At 52.6% G+C, this 19,830-nt stretch overlaps 1 protein-coding gene across 3 annotated transcripts in view; it reads left to right on the top strand.

Moving 5' to 3' along the window:
• LOC121473031 (DAB2 interacting protein) overlaps nt 1-19,830 on the top strand; it is a 192,598-nt gene that overhangs the window by 4,532 nt on the left and 168,236 nt on the right. The window contains exon 1 of one of the 3 annotated variants that reach the window (XM_041724921.1): nt 16,064-16,222. The exons of 1 other annotated variant lie outside the window; for it this stretch is intronic. In XM_041724921.1, the coding sequence (XP_041580855.1) occupies nt 16,120-16,222 (103 nt within the window). In that variant the 5' untranslated portion in view covers nt 16,064-16,119. Of the gene's footprint in view, nt 1-16,063; nt 16,223-17,212; nt 17,410-19,830 lie in introns of those variants that run through there. One more of the 3 variants, XM_041724926.1, reaches the window with a different exon arrangement.

A 19,830-nucleotide genomic window follows, 5' to 3' on the forward strand; every position in this document is an offset into this window, starting at 1 on the left:
GGGCAACTTTAAAAAAATATTATATTTGTTCATGAGATACACACAGAGAGAGAGAGAGGCAGAGACACAGGCAGAGGGAGAAGCAGACTCCACGCAGGGAGCCTGACGCTGGACTCGATCCCGAATCTCCAGGATCATGCCCTGGGCTGAAGGCAGGTGCCAAACCGCTGCACCACCCAGGCGTCCCAGATAGGGGGTGATTTTATAAATCTCCCAGTGCTGCAGGCACAACGACCAGCCTTATTCATTGAGTCCTTTCCCAAGGGAGATTCCATTCAAGGTCCTGTATGGACTTTGTCTTCAAATCCTCATGACAGATATGGTAGGTTGCTGTTAGCACCATTTTCCAGATGAGGAAACTAAGGCTGAGTTAAGTGATGGCCAAGGTCACACAGGGAGGTGGGTGACTTGAACTCAGCTTGCTCCAGAGCCCAGGACTTTGATTTTGTGGCACAGTCTGAGAGCCGAGTCACTATGCCAGAGCTGCCACCTGGAGGCCCCTTCACTTGCCCAGGGAAAATCCTGCCTCCTCCTGGGAGGGTCTGTTGGCACCGCTCTAGGGACGAGCCCAATGCAGCAGGAGCCACAACCCAGGGTGATAGTAGCTCAGCTGGGAATGGCAAGCAGAAACAGCTGCAGTGGGACAGGGTCAATGTAAAGAGAAAGCTATTTTGGGCTAGAAGCTGTCAGGGGTCTGATATTACCATTCCCTGGCCCTTCCCATGAGAGGAGGAACTGAAGATGTTTGCCTCAGCTGGTCACAGATAGACAAGAACCATAAAAGAACAGCCATATGCCTGGCCATGCACCTCACTTTCATCCTCTGGCTTCCCCTTCCCAGCACCCTGTGGGGTTGATGTTAGCATTCTCATGTTAGAGATGGGGAAATAAGTTCAGAAAGGCTGAGTGACTCACCCGAAGTCACACAGCCAGTGAATGGCAGAGCCAAGAGTCATGTAGGTTTGTCCCACCCTAGAGCACATGCTTTTAACCAATGCCCACTAGGGCCTCCTCTGAGGCCGTGTCTGTATGGGTGGATCATTGGGGAGGGTGCTCAGGCCTGGCCTACCTCTCAGGGACAAGAACCTGGGCTTCTTCCTGGCTCTGCCACTCAAGTAACTCAACAGGAGCTGGGTATAGTCCTGGGCCCTCAGCAAGCTGTAGTTTCCCTGTCTGTGGAATGGAGCTCATGATGCCAGCCTGGCCTACATGGGCTGGGGAAAGAATGCTGAACCCAGATTCCTTCCATCTTGTTCTGGGGCTCTGCTCTGGGCCTGCTGGCCACCCAAGGTACAGGAGAAGCCACACTCCTACCTATGGCCCTTTCACAGGTGAGCCAATGAGACCAGAGAGGCAGAGGAGGGGGACCCCGTTCACTTTGTATGTACCAGCTCTGTGCTGTTTCCACATGGAGTCATTGGCTCCTCACAGAGGGAGGAACAATCCCACCGCTTGCACGAGAAATCGAGGCTTAGAGGGGCTCCAAGCCACAAGCTCTGGTGGGCGGGGGGCACTCAAAATTCAAACCCTGGACTCCAAGACTCCTGTGCTTTTGTACACCACTCTGGGCTGTTCCTTGGGGACTTTGGCCTCAAATGCAAAGCCCTTCCCGTGCCCTGGAATGTTTCCGTTCTGCTGGCCAGCCATGCCTGGGGCTCTGACCTTGCCCAGCTGGGCGGGTACATGAGGGATGGAGCCCTCCCCTTCTTGCCCCGCTGCCCCACGGGACTCTGGGAAGAGGCTAAATCAGGAGGAATAGTCAATAAAGAAGAACAATGAGGATGGACAGGAGGGGCTTAAATCATTTATGCGCCCAAGCCTGACCAGGTAGCCACACAAGTAAGCTAGGATGTGGGGCCTGGGGAGGGGGCCACGGAGGACAGCCTCATGTCTAGAGTGGGCCAGGCAGAGCCAGGAGAAAGCTCAGGAGAAAGGAGCTGGTGTCCCCCCAGTGAGAGAGGCTCCTGGTGGGAGGAGGGAGGAGCTCCTTCAGGAGTTCCTATTGTTTAGAAAGCTAAAACATGATTCCCTGCCCTCTCCCTCCTGAATTGCACTAGGCATGCATGGACCAGGCCTTGGCTTCTGTTCTGGACTACTTGGCCCTCTGGGTCTTTATCTCCTCATCAGAGGGGTAGCGACAGTAGTAGCCACCTCCCACAGTACCCACTCTTGAGAGGACCACACCAGTAGTCATTCCTTGTTAGGGTGCCCTGGATGACTACTGCCTCCCGCTGGCCCTCCTGCTGGGAGCTGGTGTGGAGTCTCCTTCTGCTGGATGCAAATGTCCAGCTGACATCATCCCGGGCTTTCTGAAGCCATGCCCTCCACACCCCAGCTAGGGCTCCTCCCAGAACGTCACTTCCAGAAGCCCCAGGAGGCTGAAGCAGGCAGGAGATGGCCCCAAGGGAGAGCGTCTTTGTGGGGGCCTCCTGTTCATCCCCCATTACATGATGGTAAGATGAGGGCCCTGAGAGAGAACGAACTGGGAACAACTCAAAGTCCATTCCACCTCCTAAGTAGGTCCTGAGATCTGCCCTAGCTCCGGCCCACAGCCCCACCTCAGGCCAGGCCCACCTTGGACTCCTAGAGGGCTGTCTCACCCCCTCCTGGGTCTCCCCATCTCAGTCCGTGCCCCAAACTCATCCTCTGTGGAAAGCCAAAGGGACCCCCTCAGTGCAGCAGGATAAAGTACAAACTCACTTACACAGCTTCTAGGAAGTCCACCATCTGACCCCAGGATGGGGCCTCTGCCCTTGTCTCCAGCCACACCCCTTTCTTTCTTCCCACCCCACCTCCATGAATTCATCTCTGTCACAGATGTGCTGTCCTTCTTCTCCCCCCTTACCTTTGCCCCCTGCCTGGATCACTCTTGTAACATAGCTCTCCCTACTACTTCTCCCCCAAACTGGTCACTCCTGCTCATCCTGAGATCTCAGCTCAGGTGTCACTTCACTTCAGGAAGCCTTCCCTGACTACCTTGTTGGAGCTCACAGACACCCTGAGCTTCCCGCTATCCTGTTACACAGTGATGGGTACAGTTCATTTGCTTTCCTGCTTGTCTTCACCTCTGGGCCATGAGCTGTTTCATGAGCCAGACTGAAAACTTGGAGGCTGAGAGGGGAAGGGTGAAGAAAGAAGTCAGGATGACTTTGCCTTTGGCCTGTGTGGCAGGAGCGTTGGTGTCCACACTGAGCGGGGGACATGAGTGGAAGAGTAGATTCCGAGTGGGAGTGATGTCCTGGGCTTGCTGTGTCTGAAAATCCTGTGGAACCATCTGGGAGTTTTCTGTAGAAGAGTCTATGGTGGTCCTTCCAGATGTAACCTCTGGAGAGGCCCCAGCTCTAGAATGGAGGACAGGAGTGTCTGGGGTCTTCCCCGCTGAGTAAGTGCCACTCCCTGTCCTAGGCTCTTTGCAACCTTACTCACTGGCCAGCCAAGGTCCTGCCACCTCCCCCAGGATGCCAGCCCTGGTCAGCCTGGCTAAAGCTGCTCTGTTTTCTCCTTGATTGTACCTTCTCGGCCATTACCTCATCTAGTCCTAAGGCATTCCACGAGCTATGCCTTTGAAGTCCTCAAGGTAGGGGTCTCATCCCTCTGTCTCTTGTAGCCTCTACAATGTCCTGCACAGGGACCCACACACACACACAGAAAAAAAGCCACGTGGCCCAAGAACGCTGCCCCTCCCTGGACAGGGTTGGTTCCCAGCAGCCTCTGCCAGTGGGATTCTAGGGAAAACCAAACAGAAGCCAGGGAGGCTTCGGGTCAGACTGACGCAGGGGAGCTGAGGGGAGAGGCAGGAAGAGGGAGGGGTGCATTTCTGTCCAATCTGGAAGCGTGGGCGGATGGCTGGATCCTTATAACCCCCGGCTGGAGGCACACCAGCCAGTGACCTACATCCCAGTGTGCCTGAGTGTGTGTGCACACACACATGAATGCATGCGGAGGCATGAGCACGTGTGAGTAGGAGAGTGCCCTCGAGGGGGTCTGTCTTCGCTGGCTATGGGGGTCCCACCTGCCTACCCTGAGGTTGCATCGACTCTGCATCAGAACAAGTGGGTGTGTGCTCCAGAAAAGCCAGCTCAGGGTCACACAGTTCCTGAAATGGCAGCTGGGGGTGCCTGTCCCTGGGGTCCCACCCCACTTCTGCCCTAGACTCTCTCTCCCTTGACCCAGATATCCACTAAAGGGCCTCACTTGCCTTTGCTAGTGATGGACTGGGGGGCTGCTGCTAGTATCAGTGCAGTGGAGGGAGGGAACCCCTGCATGAGGCTGAACCAGAAGGTGGCCAGAGAGGTCGGGAGGGTGGGTAGGTGGGTTCTGGCTTCCGGAGCTGTTGCTGAAGCAGGGGTGGGGGTGGGGGTTTGCATTCAGGGTCCTACTCAGGAGCTGTCTGGGGCCTGGCCCAGGTCTGTCCTTGCTTTCCCTCCAGGTAGCCTCCCAGAGATAGGGGGCAGAGGATAGAGAGGTGAGGCCCCTCTTTGACCCAATCAATGGCTGTGCCGTGCCGTGCCGGCTCCATGGCCCAGAAGCTGGTGTGCCTGAGAAAGTGTCTGCTTGGAGAGCCTTTAGTCTTTTCTCCGGCCAGCTCTGTGGTGGGCGAGGAGGGGTGGTTGTGCTCTCTCTTCTGGGGCTCTTCCCCCAGCCTGGGCCTCAGGTAGCTTGGAGGGGATGGACGGGGCCCCCCTCAGTCTCTCTCTCTCTCTTTCTCCATCTCTCTCTCTCTCTAGCTGAAGTTGACGTACAATGTTATATTGGTTTCAGGTGTATAACATAGCAATTCAACAATTACACACATTACAAAATGCTCGCCATGAGAAGTGTACCTACCATCTGTCACGGAGCAAAACAATCACGACATTCTTTTTTTTTTTTTTTTTTTTAATCACGACATTCTTGACTATATTCTCCACACTACACTTTTCGTCCCTGTGACTTGTGTATTTAATAACTGGGAGTCTGCACCTCTGAGGATCCCTCACCTCTTTCACTTGTCCCCCCAGACTCCCTAAAACCACCAGTTTGTTCTCTGTGCTTATGAGTCTGCTTCTGTGCTGTCTCCCCAGAATTCCCAAGACCCCCAAAACACACCTCTGCTCAGCACAGTGCCCCCTTTCCTGTGCCACTTCACCCAAGTCCGGGTGGCTGCCCACCTGTGGGAGGTCAGAGTCTCCGCTGCCAGAGAAGCTGAGCCTAGACAGGGACTGGGAAGCTGAGAGGGGAGGCCAACAAGGCCAGGAGCCAAGAGGGCAGTCACACTCCTGGGCTGGCCCTTCAGTCAGGCCCGCTCAGCCTCTGGTTCCCAGTGCTATGGCTTCAGAGGGCGCCATTCCCTAAAGTCCTTGGCAGCCCAATCAAGCTCAGCTTCTAGGGGGAAGTAGGAGGGCAACTCGATCTCCTCCTCTTGGCTACAAGGGTAGATGGCTTTGCAGGTGCACCTTGATGGGATAAACCAGGCAGACAGGGAGCAGGGAGAGGGACGGACACTGCACAGCACATGGAACTCTAGGGAGAATTCATTTTACAATGGAGGAAACTGAGGCACAGACATGTTTGGTGATTTTAATTTATATATATATATATAAAATATTAATATATTTATTTGTTTATTGGGGTTCAATTTGCCAATATATAGTATAACACCCAGTGGTCATCCTGTCAAGTGCCCCCCTTAGTGCCCGTCACCCAGTCATCCCATCCCTCCATCCACCTCCCCTTCCACTACCCACCTCGTCCCAGTGCAATGCCCCCAAACTGGACTAACTCCTACATATGCATTGGTGGCCTGTGCTGACCACAGCCTCCAGGAGGCATTCCCAGCCTCCAGGAGTCAGTGCCTGGTGACTGCGAGCAGATTGCTCCAGGACACATCTGTGGAGTCTGTGTCCTGCGGTGGCACCCCTGCAGCCTATAACAGGAAGCCAAGCATTTTAGAAAGAAGGAAAAAGAGGGAAGGATTAACAAAACTATGTTTTTAGAGAAGGGAGAAGAAGAGAGAGAAAACAAGTTGGCAGCAGTGGGAAGGGGGTAGCTTCTCCTCACGGTGCCCAGTGAGTGTGCTTGGATGAGCTAGACCCATAGGCCTGTGCAGAGAGGCAGATATCATTTCTCCGTGGGCACGCTCCTGGGCAGCTCATCCCTTCCCAAGGCAGGACCTTGGGCATAACCTGGCCTTGCTGACATGCCCCTCCTGGATTTGGCTCTTGATTCCCCTAACCAGGCAGGGCAGGTATTCTGGAGAAGGGGGGACCCAGGCAGGCATTTAGCGGCGTACCCTGCACCTCAGGTATCACCAGCTATCAGTGGAGCTCAGATTCCTTGGCCCTATGAACTCTAAGAGTCAGCAGACTCTGTCCAGGCCAGTGGTTTCCCAACTGTTGGAAGAGTCCTGGGGTCCCACAGAGATGCCAAAAGGTTGCCAAATAAGAAAGACTCCCTGCCCTTGGCCTAACCTAGCTCTACCCAGAGCAGCTTGCTTGCATCTAAATATTTTTCATTTGAAACAAGGGTTCTGTAGCTCCATTCACTTAAAAAAGAACCCACCTCCTGGAATAGACAGGAAGGCCAAGGCCTAGAGAGGAGTGGGATGGTGGAGCCACATTCCGCCCTTCCTGTTGGAACACACGGGCCCCCTGCTGAAAGCTGAAATGTGAGCGTATGACTAGGAATCTGAAAGTAGGTTTTATTTGGTGTAATGCTGAGTGACAGCAAAGGACCCTTGGTTTCTGGGGTGCCGGGTGGGGATGTGAAAGAGGAAGAGCTCTAGAGTGGAAATGGAAGAGCAGAGCTGAGTGGCCTATCACTGTGCACTTAGTTTAATTGCATTTGACCCAGCCCGTTTCCAAAGCTGTTCAGAGACACTGCGTGGACTTCCTGGCTTCAGCCAAAGCAGCGGTAGGTATAGAATCAGAGTCTCAGGGGTGACGCCTCAGCTTCTCTACTGACTCACTTGACCTTGACCAAATTAACCACCTCTTGAGACTCAGTGTCTTCCTCAATAAAATGGCACCAGAGTTGTGAGGGGTGCACGAGAACCCAGTTAACAATTCCCGGTGGGCTCAGAATTTTTCCTTATTGTATATGAACTTGAGGAAGTTCACAGTCTAAGGTTCAAAACCCAGCAATGCCCCTTACTCACTGTGTGACTTCAGGCAAGTTTCTTAACCTTTCTGCCTCGGCTTTCCCATCTGTAAAATGGGGATAGTAGTTGTACCCCCTCCCTCTCCGTCTCACAGGAAGTAATGTTAATATGCATGAAGTACCCAGAACAGGGCTGTGTAGTGTTTGCTATCAATATTTGTATTCAGGGATCCCTGGGTGGCGCAGCGGTTTGGTGCCTGCCTTTGGCCCGGGGCGCGATCCTGGAGACCCGGGATCGGATCCCACGTCGGGCTCCCGGTGCATGGAGCCTGCTTCTCCCTCTGCCTGTGTCTCTGCTTCTCTCTCTCTCACTGTGTGCCTATCATAAATAAATAAAATTTAAAAAAAATTAAAAAAAAATATTTGTATTCAAATAACAGCAAAGACCAGGTCTTGCAAGGGAGAGAGACCAGAAATGGAATAAAAGAATGAATGCAAGAAAAATTAGGGTTCTCCCAGGGAATGCCTTGCGGTCCTCACCCATTAGTGGTAGCCTCCAATTGTTGCTCTTGGCTGGGACCTCCCTGCCACCCACTCCCTATGGCTTGACTCTCCCTGCATTTTTCTGCGAACATGTAGAGGTAGGATTCCATTTTGCCCCTAGATGACTTTGGGTGATAAAGAAGTAACTTCAGCCTCTTTGTATTGAATCTTCTCTCCAGAACATGTAACAAAGCTGGAAATTGGAATTTCCTTGGAGCTGATTATTCTGGGAGGCCACCTCCTGGTATTAAAACTAAATTATATCAAGGTACCTCTGTTATTAGCAAAATAATTCCCTACGATTACAGAATGCAGCCATGAATCCCGACGGCAGATGAACTTCAGGTGACTTACTTGAGACAAATAACTGTGCAGAAATCACAGGCTCATCTAATCACTTCTCTATAGCATTGCAGTCAGGTAATTATGCTAATGGTTATAAGAAATCACCTTTTGTGGTCTGGGATTTGGAGGGCTTGAGACAGAAGTGTGTGTGTGGTGGATATTTTACCAGGTTTGAGCCAGAGAGGCCCCATGCCGTGTTTGGTGCTGAAATGGGCCATTTCTGGGGAGCTGGTTTGGTCTGTTGTCAACTGTTGGAAAATCCTGTTATGCAATCGGAATTGCAATGGCTTCATTATTTATCTCTTTTCAGATCATCTTAATATAGGAAATTAAATTTGTTTAAGTTCCACTGTTGGGGATGGCAATTCCAAGAAGCAAATTAAACTATAAAAGCTCAGGACTTTGAGTCAGTTCCATTCAGCTAATGTGTATTTGTGCTTGTTGGATGTCAGGCACCGATCTAGGCACGAGCCTGGGTGGATGTGCCAAAGTTTGAGAGTGTGTCTGGTCCTTTCTGAACATGGTCTGTCATACTCTCAGCAGCCTGGCAGAGATGATATCATCCCCATTTCAGAGACAAGGAAACGGAGGCTCAGAAATGTGAAATAACTTGCTCAAGGTGCTGCTGCTACTAATCAGTGGAGATGATTACTTCTGTCCTCCCAGGGAAATCTGGGAGGCCTCCTAGAGGAGTGGACATGGGGAGGGTAGAGTAGGGAGGCAGAGGTAAAACACTCAGAGGCAGAGATTAAAGGGGGTTTTTAAGGATGAGGAGATGGGGTTGGAAGAGTGGCCGAGGATTGGACAGTATAGGACCTCCAATGACAGATGAAGGTTTGGATAATGGGAGGGATAACATGGAATCTGAGCAGCACCTGGGCTGCAGTTTGGGGGACCCACTAGTGGGCTTCTGGCAGGAACAGGGTCAGAAGGTGACGAAGTAAGTAACAGATGATTGTCTGGGATAAGTGTGTGCCAAATATTGCGTAAAATAGACTTATACTAAAAAATTATTCATCATTTATATGAAATTCACATTTCATTGGACATCTTGGATTTCATCTGGCGATCCTAGCCCAGCTGGGCTCTGGGCACCAGCTGTTTCCTCTGCCTGGTATGACTTTCTCTTATGGGCACGCCTCCTGGCAAACTCCCCTCTACTCTTTGAAGTCCTGTACTTCTTACTACTGCTGTGGCAACATTTATCACGCAGTCTGGTCATTAATTTCCTATGTAATTCTAGTATCTATCTAACATCTAATATCGATCTCTCCTCTGAGCAGCCAACCTCACTTCTAGCTGCATGAGAAAAAGAAAAGTGAGGGTCATGACTCACTCTATTTCCTGACCCCATCCCCACCCCCAATTGCCTCCAATTGCTGCTCTGTCTCAGGATGAGCCTTTCTGCCCCTCCTGAGAGCCTGCCTGCTTCCATATCACTCACCTCTTTCATTCACTAGCTTCTACAAAGTCTCACCCTCTCCTAGGGCTCCTCCTTCCCACCACAGCGACACAGAGCAAGTGCTTCCTGAGCTCCTGTCACAGGTTGGCTTTCCCAGGCAGCTGGCTCAGAGATATGCTAGGGCCCAGGAGGTCGTCAGGGCCTGCTCTGGGGCTCAACATCTGTGGACAGGAAGGGCGGGAAGCCAGACGGGGCAGAAGGAGAAGCTGAACTGCCATGCAGTCACAGTGCTGGCGTCCGCCCATCCTGCGTGGGGTCTGGGGAGGGCTTGGCCCTTCAGATTTGTCCTGAGTTGTGTCAAGTGGCTCAGCCCTGGGGTGATCCATCACTGATGTGGGACACCTTGGGGAAGGTGTCCCTCGGATGCAGTGGTTTACTCCAGCAGAGGCCATCCCCAGAGAGCACTGACAGCTGAGGGCCATTTTGCAGCAGCCTCTGACACCAGGGGGAGTGAGTCCTTCATTCTGGAAGCGGGGATCTGGGCTGCGTGTCCCAGCATCCACCACTCCCCCCCCCAAAACATTACAAACTCCTGGGCGTGGCACTCAGGGACCCCGACCCCCAGTCCCTAGCCCAGACTCCTTTTCCTACTGCCTGTCTCACAGCTGCTTGTTTGGAATTCCCAGAGCAGGCTGGGCAGGCGTCTTAACACAGCCATGCTTTTGCCTGGGTCATCCCCTCTTCACCTGGCTAACGTCTCTCTCTGCTTCTTTAAGACATGCTTGGAGGTCATCTCCTTAAACCATTTCCTAGAGCCACCACTGCAGCCCACCAACCCCGGTGAGTCAGGCCCCCCAAAACCATCCAACTCCCTTCATTGTGAACACTCTGGGAGCTCCTCACCTGTGGGCCCTGGGGTCCATGAACAGGGGGGCACCCTGGGCCCTAATGGTGGTGTTGACTTCTCTTCCCCTGCATCTGGGAGCTGCTGGATGCTCTGTTTATCTGTGTTCCTGGCTCCAAGCACAGAGCCTGGCCCGCCCCCATGCCTGGACACACCGGAGAATTCACAGACGGCAGAGGGGGTGTGAGAGAAACCACAGAGCTGGAACCACAGCGTTCAGGCTGACGACATCAGGCAGGGCTGTGCCCCTTGGAACGGGGCTGCCCTGGGAATCAGAGCCAGTGTCCCCTTCAGCATCACTGACTTTCCTCCATTCACAGAGGCCGACTCCAGCTGCATTCTCAGGCAGTATTTAATTCACAAATGCCCCAGAGCTGGGGTGAGGTTTGCACATCTCTGCAGTTTATCCTCTGTGACCCTCAATGCCCCCCACACACACTGCAGCAGAGCACCTCCTTGTGCTGTCCTCTTTTTCCATTCATGGCACCCCTGTCCTAGGTGTCTGTGGGCCTGGGTCTTCATCACATGACGCATCTGTTGATGTGGTTTTGAATCTCGCTACCATCATCAGGTGCAATGAAGTCAGAGAACTGTCCTTCTGTGTTAGCAACAAGGAGGCCATGGATGATCTCCCTGAGAAGCGTCAAGATGGCAGGCCTTAAGCCGGGCAGGGTTCCCACCTTAAGTGGCCATTTGCATGGGACAAAGTGCCAACAGCAGCTAATGTCCGTGTCACCGGGATAATGTGACATTGTCCAGTGTGATCTGGATCAGCACATTAGTTCAAACAATCTCATCTGAGCCCATGAAGCACACAGCACTGTTCTTTTCCAGTGACCAGAGAGCCTGGCCGACTTTACGTGTTTGCTCCTACCACATGTGACACTGGTCAATTTATCTTCCAGAGTATGGACCATAAGCAACTTGCCATCCTGTATGTCGCCTTGATGGAAGCTCCTGGCAAGTGGACATATGTGGATTTTGCATATACAGTGCAGATGATGCATTTGGTAAAGCACCTCAGATGTGTCCCTGGGGAGGGTGCCGCAGGCTCTGTTGCCCCTACAGATGGAAGCTGGCAAGGAAAAGACAAGTCCAGATTGAGATCCCTGGGCTATGTACGAGAACAGATTGGAGGGGGCCAGAGCAGCCGTGGAGAGACAGGGAGGAGGGCCTCTGGTTCTGAGATGCCAGGCAGCCCCTCACCCAGGACTAGCACAAAGGACAGGAGGAGGGAGTCTGAGAAGCGCTAACATGGAGTACACTTCTGCCTGCCCCTCCCACCTCCTGGGCCAACTTGCAGTCGCTTGCTGTTGTGCAGAGTTGGAGAACACTCCCTGGCATTTTTTTTCCCAGCCTCCTTCTATCATGGTAACCCAATTGGGTCTCTTCCACCTTCCCCCACAAATATCTTCCTCTCGGCCAATATTTGCATAATTGCTACCCTTTCCCAAAAATGGGGGCATGCATTTTGTCTCTATTACTTCACTGTATCTTCATACAAGGGTATCTTCATACCCTTGCAATAAGCCCTAGTCACATCCTGGCTGTGCAGACAGAGAAACTAGGGCTCAGAGGGATGTAGCAGTATGCCCTATGCCACACAGCTGGCAAATGGCTCAGCCTAGATGTGAACCCAGGTCTGTCTGACCCCAAAGGTCATATTACCTCCCATGAACATCTGATGAGTCCAGGCAATCTGTATAATGGGATTGGTTTCCTTTTGAGAGTTTGGCATGACCCTTTCTTGTCTCGGAGTATTTGGGTCCTCTCACTCCTCTATTCATTCATCTGACCTTCCTGAGGCCCAGCATTACGTGGCTAGTAAGGCTACAATGGTGGCTCAGACAAGGTTCGTGGGCTGGAGGACCTCCCGGCCTGCTCAGGGAGGAGACAGATCCATAACCAGGTGCAACAATCCACAAGGTGATAGACCCAGAGAGTGGGATGGGAGGATGCTGTGAGAGCTCTCTGCCTGGGAGAGTGGCTGAGGACCTCCCAGGGGCTTTCCATGGGCTGAAATGCCAGTGTTGGATAACAGAAGAGGGGGAAAATGAATACTCTAGGGAGACTAAACAGTTTGTGCAAAGGCATGAAGACATGACGGAGGTTGGGGGGCTGGGGAGATTCAGTTGCACAGAGTGGGGGAATCTCAGCTGGCTGGGACCAGGGTATGAAGGATCCCAGGGGTGACTGAGGAGCAGGCTATTCATGTTCTCAAGTTTTACTGAGCACTTCACCATGAGTCACACTTTGTGCTGAGCACTTCGTAGACATGATGGTCATATTATTTACATAAGGACACTGAAGTTCAGAGCAGGACTGCATTTTATGGGGATTTTATATTTTATACTACCCTGCTTGCTCTGTATCTTTAAAAGAGGTTCTGAAATGTTAAACAAACACCTGGGACCTTGATCCAGGGCAAGAAATAAAACCTTACCAGTATCGATGAAGCCCCTTCCTGGCATCCTTCACCTGTCCCCACCAGAGGCAAACACTTCATTAAATGGTATTATTTATCATTCTTCTGAATTTCTTCAGACTTTTACCAAACATGTGCATTCCTTTATGCCTTCTGCTGAAGGACATGGAAGCTGCTTCAGATTTTTTTTTTTTTCTTTTCTTTTTTTTTTTTTTTTTTGCTTCAGATTTTTCTTAAAGATTTTATTTATTTATTCATGAGAGAGGCAGAGACATAGGCAGAGGGAGAGGCAGGCTCCTCATGGGGAGCCCAATGTGGGACTTGATCTGGGGACTCCAAGATCATGCCCTGAGCCAAAGGCACACGCTCAACCGCTGAGCCATCATCCAGGCATCCCTGCTTCAGATTCTTTACAAGGACAAATGCTGTGGCAATGAGTGAGCCCCAGGTTTATCCCAGAAGCCGAGTTCTCTGGGTCACTGGGCTGTGTAATGCATTCTCAACATTTCTAGATACTGTCAGATTCTTCTCCGGAGTGGTGGCACCCATTTTGCCTTCCCCCAGCAGTGTATGAGAGCTCCTCATGTGCTACATCTTCATCAACACCCTGCCCTCCTCTTTGCTTTTGCTAATCTCACAGGTGTGCAATAGCACTTCACTGGGGTTTTATTTTGTGTTTCCCTGATTAAGAGTGTGGCTGAATGTTTTTTCATGATTTCCCTTCCTCAAATTGCCTGTTCCTAACCAATTTTCTCTTGAAAATTGATTGGTAGGAGATCTTTGTATGTTTTGGATATTGTGTTCCAAGTATCTTCTTTTGATAGAACTTTTATTTTTTAAATTTAAACAATTTTTAAAGTTTTTTAAAAACTTTCTTCATTTGAGAGAGAGAGAGAGAGCACGAGCAAGAGCACAAGCAAGGAAGAGTGGGAGGCAGAGGGAGAGGGAGAGACAGGCTCCCGGCTGAGCAGGGAGAGTGATTTGGGACTTGATCCTAGGACTCTGGGATCATGACCTGAGCTGAAGGCAGATGCTTAACTGACTGAGCCACCCAGGCATCTGACAGACAGGAATTTTATACTTTTAAAAAAAGATTATATTTATTCATGAGAGACACACAGAGAGAGAGACACAGGCAGAGAGAGAAGCAGGCTCCCTGCAGTGTTGAGGGAGGCACCCAATTAGGGACTCTATCCCAGGACCCTGGGATCATGATCAGAGCCAAAGGCAGATGCTCAACCACTGAGCCACGCAGGCGTCCCAATCTTATACTTTTTTAAAAAAGATTTTATTTATTCATTTACTTAGAGTGCATAAGTAGAGGGGAAGAGCAAAGGGAGAAGGAGAGAATTCCAAGCAGTCTCAGCGCTGAGTGTGAGCCCATTATGGGGCTTGATCTCAGGACTCTGAGATCAAACCTAAGTGCCCTGAGTTTCATACGTTAATTAAGTGTATCAATCTTTTCCTTAATGGTTTGTGCTTTGGGGATGTTTAAGAAATCTTTCCCTATTACACAAGTTCTTTGTGTTTAAATCTTTAACCCTACTAGAAGCAAAATTTTTTTTAATTTAAAGATTTATTTATTTATTTATTTATTTATTTATTTATTTATTTATGATAGACATAGACATAGAGAGAGAGAGAGAGAGAGAGAGAGAGGCAGAGACACAGGAGGAGGGAGAAGCAGGCTCCATGCCGGGAGCCCGACGTGGGACTCGATCCCAGGACTCCAAGATCGATAAACCGCTGAGCCACCCAGGGATCCCCTAGAATCAATTTTTTTAATGCAAGGTGTGAGGTAGGGATTCCATCTCATTTTTCCCCAACGTGGACATCCAATAACTCTTAAAAAAAGCACTGTTTATAGAAAAGTCCACCCTTGGGGAGACAGAACATGGAAGACCCCTAACTCTGGGAAACGAACTAGGGGTGGTGGAAGGGGAGGTGGGTAGGAGGTGGGGGTGACTGGGTGATGGGCACTGAGGGGGGCACTTGACGGGATGAGCACTGGGTGTTATATTGTATGTTGGCAAATTGAACACCAATAAGAAATAAATTCATTATTAAAAAAAAAGAAAAAAAAGAAAAGTCCACCCTTGGGACGCCTGAGTGGCTCAGTGGTTGAGCATCTGCCTTCGGCTCAGGGCATGATCCAGGACCATGGATGGGATCAAGTCCCACATTGGGCTTTCTGCATGGAGCCTGCTTCTCCTCCATCTGCCTAGGACTCTGCCTCTCTCTGTCTGATGAATAAATAAATAAAATCTTAAAAATAAAGAAAAGAAAAGTCCACCCTTTTCCCAGTGACTTGCAGCACCACTTTTGCCACTTACCAAGTTTCCAGACACGTGTGGTCTCTTTTTGCAGCCTCTGTTCTAGTCTACTGACCTATTCATCTATCCTTGGGCTAGTATCATACAGTGTAGCTGGATCTCTTTAGGCCCTTAGCACCTCTTTCCTTGAATTAGAGGAGCTAGTGGTTTCCTGAGCATCGTCTTCATCTTTGCATTCCTTCATCACTCACGACACAAACATGCCCATCAGGCTTTTTTGTGTGTGTGTGTGAAGGTTTTCTCACATGCTATCTCTTGGGCTTCTCAGATTCCCTTCTGCAGAAAGGAAACTGAGGCAAGGGGTGAGAAGGCTTGCCAGGGTCACACAGTGAGAAGGTGCTGGGTTAGGGGTTTTGCAAGATTTTGAAGCCACCCTGTCCATCCATCCCACATTACCCAGGCTCCGAAGACCTCTACTTGACCCTCTGGCTCATCTGATACAGGATTTTCACTCTTCTTTCTTTCAACAAGTAGCTTCTGAATCATGGGAGGGTGCCAGCTTCTGTCGGTGCTGAGCCCAGATCCCATTTCTGGAGGCCTCTTCTCAGTGCTGGAGACCAGTAGGAAGGGTGGGCATTTTCTGGGAAGCTGGCTGAAGCCTCGGGTCAGCCAGAGGGGAGCAGGTGGAGTTTCAGCGGCAGTTTAAAGAGCCCCATGCTGGGCGTGCACTTGGGGCCCAGGGCTGCCTTCAGAAAGGACGCCGGCTTCCCAGGGATTGGAGGCGTCCTCCCGCCCTCCCGCCTTGAAAGGCAGGAACGCAAAGGATCAGCTTTCAGCAGAGCTGTGGCTGCCTTTCCGGGGAGCTCCGGGTGCAGGCCCTTCCCCAGAGGCCAAATTAACTGGTTCTGTCTGTCCAACTGGGAGAACCGCTCCAGCTAAAAATAGCGCCCTGCCCGGCGTTGGTCGCCTGGAGCCCGGGCCGCGACAGTCCCGGGAGCTCGGGGAGCCCCGGACACCCCACCCCGGGGCCTGGCCGAGTCCCGGCCCCACCCCCGAGGCGGCGGCGGAGGCCGCCGGCGCCGCGCTGTCCCCACAGGTGGCGCGGAGGGTGGGAGGCCAGGGGGCCGGGGCGCGGGCGAGGCCGTCCGGGATGGGAGCCGGAGGGGCGGCCTCCCGCGCGCTCGCCTGGGTGTCCCTGCCCCTGCTGGGGCCTCCGACCGGCGCGCTCTGCAACGACACGCTTTGCTGCCGAGGTAAGGCAGGGCAGGCGGCACCGACTAGGGCCTCGTCCTCGGTCCCCACCCCAGGGCCGCCGCAGGGCTAGGGGCGGGAGTGGGGTGCGGGTGCCGAGCGAGGGAGAACCTGGGGATCGGGCTCAGGGGGTGGAGCCAGGCACGCTCCGCAAACTCACCTTTGGTTTGGAAAAGTCGCAGTCTCCCCTGCACGACTGAGAAGCGTTCGCCTCCCTTTGGCCTCTCAGTCTTCCTTTCTGGAAAATGGGACAATAAAATCGTCAAGCTTTAGTATCTGTGGTGACTTCAAGAGACGTTGGGGAGCCCGCTGCAGCGGCCTGCAAGCGTTCTGGCGCCGTTTGCCCAAAACCAGATGGGGTTCTGGAGGGTTTACGTCGGTGGGAGGGCTGGAGGTGCCCTCCCCGTGACCCGCCCTCACCCTGCCGTCCTGTCGCAGGGCTCTGCACCTAGCATCAGCCCGCGTCCCATCGGGGATCAGAGGTCCGGCAGGCTCACCGCGAAGTGGAAGGGGCCGGAGGGCGCCCGAAAATGCTTGTCGGGGAGGAAGGTGTAGAGTAGAAGAGGGTGTGCCAGGCAGAGGGGCAGTCGACTCCTCCCACTCATACCCCATAGCCCCCAGGGTAAAGTCGGGCTTTGGTCTTTGACACCCTAGGGGCTGGGGCAGGAGCTCAGTGGCCCTCCGCAGCCTGGCGGAGACAGCGGCGCGCGCGACCCGGCTGGGTCCGGGACGGGGAAGGAGGCATGTGGCGGGGCCCACACCCCGGGCCCCCCTCAGTGCGGCAGTCTGCGGGGCCGAGGTGGTAGTAGTGCGGCCGACTGGCCAAACAGGTGCGCCCCTGCCCAACCCCCCTCCCCTCCGCTCCCCTCCCCTCCCCGCCTCCGCGCAGTCCCGGGCCGCGGGCGGAGCTGCGGGTGGCCGGGCCTGCGATTGGCCGGGCGGGGCCTGCCGGTGGCCGGAGGAGCCCCGCAGCCAGAGCCCCGCCGCCCCGGGGAGGCGCGGAGCCGGCGGGAGCGCCCTCTGCCCCGCCCGCCGCTGGCTCGGCCCGCTCCGCCAGGCTGGCGCTGCGCAAACTTTGCTGCGGGCCCGGCACCCGGCGCCCCCGCCACGGCGTGACTCTGGGTGGGCGCGGCTCGGGCCCCCGCGCCTTTGCGATGGCAGTGCCCGGCGGCCCGGCTGGCGCTTAGAGGTAAGAGCCCGGGCCCCCGAGCCGGTCGGAGCGGGTCCCCGGGCTTGCGGGCGTCCCAGAGGGACCTGAGGTTGGAAGGAATCTGAGGGCCTGCCAGGTGTCAGGGTACCAGACTGAGGAGTTTGCTTTACTAGTCTCTTCTACCCTACAGCCCCCCGCGCTTCAGAAGGTCTTTCCGAGGTGCAGTCGTGCATTCGTGCAAACTGCCCACTGTGCCTCTGATCCCCGATGGGACGCGGGCTGATGCTAGGTGCAGAGCCCTGCCTAGATCGTTGGGTCCTTGGGGGAGAACCCGCGGGGTCTCACGAGGGAGGCTCCCCAGCTGGGGCTTGCAGCCCACAGGGATTGGGGTGGGGGTTTTCTCCAGCTTCCCAACCCCACGCTTCCAGTGGTCTTCCCAGATTTAGGACCCTCTTCCGCCCACCCTGGGATTGATAGTTGAACAGCCACTCCTCTCAATCCAGAGCCAGGCACCCTGGGGCACCCAAGTTTGAAATGTTGTTTTGTTCAACTGGTAACCACCCCTCAGTGTTGAGGGGGCGGGGTCACTGAAGAGAGGTCTGGTTTTGGTTTCCTGGGCTGCCCTCACCGGTCAGCTAAGCAGGGTAGGAATAGAGACCAGCTAAGCAGGGTAGGAATAGAGACGGAAGCCATCTAGGTTCCAGTTCCCAGCCTGGTGGGAATGATTGCATTTTCTGATTTCCAAATGCTGCATTCTTTTAAGCTGTCTGACTTGAGTCATAGGGAAACTGAGCCCCCATTCTATTCTGCTATTTAGGGGAGAAATTAATTTTAATTTTAATTTAATTTTAATTGAGAGTAGATGAGTAGGTAGCTTGTCACCTATGAGGATCATCATCTTTAACATTGTTTTCCCCAGTGTCAAAGCCAAACATCTTTCTGTGTTTTCTTGACCTAAGACAGTACAGCCAAGAATGAAAACCAAAGCAAACACCAGCTCTGAGGCCCAGAGAACTTGGGTGTAAACCCCAGCTCTGCCACTCACTAGCTTTGTGTTCTTGGGAAGTGTGTTTAACCTCTCTGAGCTCAGTCTTACCCCAGGAGGATGTAGTGAGGCTTTTGAAGGTAACGCGCCAAAAGCACCTGGCTCATAGGACAACAGTCTTGGGCTCCAGGCTGTATCCTAGAGCTTGGGCCCTCTTGCAGCCTGAGTGACCCAGCCCCACCTCGTGCCTCAGTTTCCCCTTCACTCAAAGGTTGATATGAACCAGCCCCTCTTAACTAGCCCTTTCGAGGAAAGTGCACAGATGCACATATCCTTCAAGGCATACAATTTCAGTGTGTTTGTAGGCCTCAGATTTAAGACAGCCCCATCCATTCCCTTCCTTACCATGAAATGCTCAGAAGACACAAGCCTTTCTGTCTACCACTGGCCTCTCCGCATCCCTTTTGGATTTGTGGAGGTGAAGGTTGTAAATATCAGGACAGTACAAATGACAAATTAACCAGCATTATAACCAGGGAGAGACACTGACCTGGATAACCTAACTCAATATCACCTTCAAAAGTGCTATGCCACCCCTTCTCTTCTTCCTTCCCTGATGTGGCATCTCCAACATCAAATCTTTTTAGCTGGGATCCTCTAGCAACAGCTAACTAGGCACCTGGCTTCATGATTGGGCAACTCCGGTCTGATACGAAAACTCTTTCTGTTTGGGGTGGAAATCTGTGTTCCTGTTACTTCTACCCACTGGTTCTGGTACAACCCTTCAGGCAGGCATCTCTTACTGGCTCAGTTATGCACTGTGGTCCCCTGGTACCTGATGTTCTGTTCCTCCCCTTAGGCATTCAACATACTGAACTGAGTTTGGCAACGGTGGTAGCACCATTTTTTGAGTGTTTATGATGTGCTAGGTTCTGTGCTGAGAGCTTTATACATAGTAGTTCCTTGCATCCTTAAGACATTAGGACCTCAAGGCTGATTCTTTTTTGACCCTCATTTAGGGTTAGAGAGATCGCGAGATTTACCCAAGGTCGTACAGCCCATAAGGACCTGAGCTGCATCTCAAACCTGGCATCTGCCTTTAAAGCCTGTGCTTCTAATTGTCATTTTTGTCCTGTGCTGTCATTTTGTCCTGTCCTGTCATGTGTGCCCATGAGCATGTGCACATGTGTGTTCACCTGGGCTTGTGGTGTGTGGGCTGGCAGTGCCTTCTCACAGCCACCTGGGGAACCTATTAAAATGCAGATTTTTCACCTCCACTCCAGACCTAGGAATCTGCACTTTTAAGAACTCCCCAGGCCATCCTCACACACATCACAGCCTGGGGACTGTGGCTTCAGAAGAGAGTGTGGCATATGGATTCCAAGTGATCTAGGTTTAAGCCTTGGCTCCACTCTCTGCAGGTGGTCAGTTTTCCTTTCTGGTGCTTTCTCCCAGATGTAAAGTGGACAGGATGC

The sequence above is a fragment of the Vulpes lagopus genome, chromosome 12, assembly GCF_018345385.1.
Source record: "Vulpes lagopus strain Blue_001 chromosome 12, ASM1834538v1, whole genome shotgun sequence".
NCBI lineage: Eukaryota > Metazoa > Chordata > Mammalia > Carnivora > Canidae > Vulpes > Vulpes lagopus.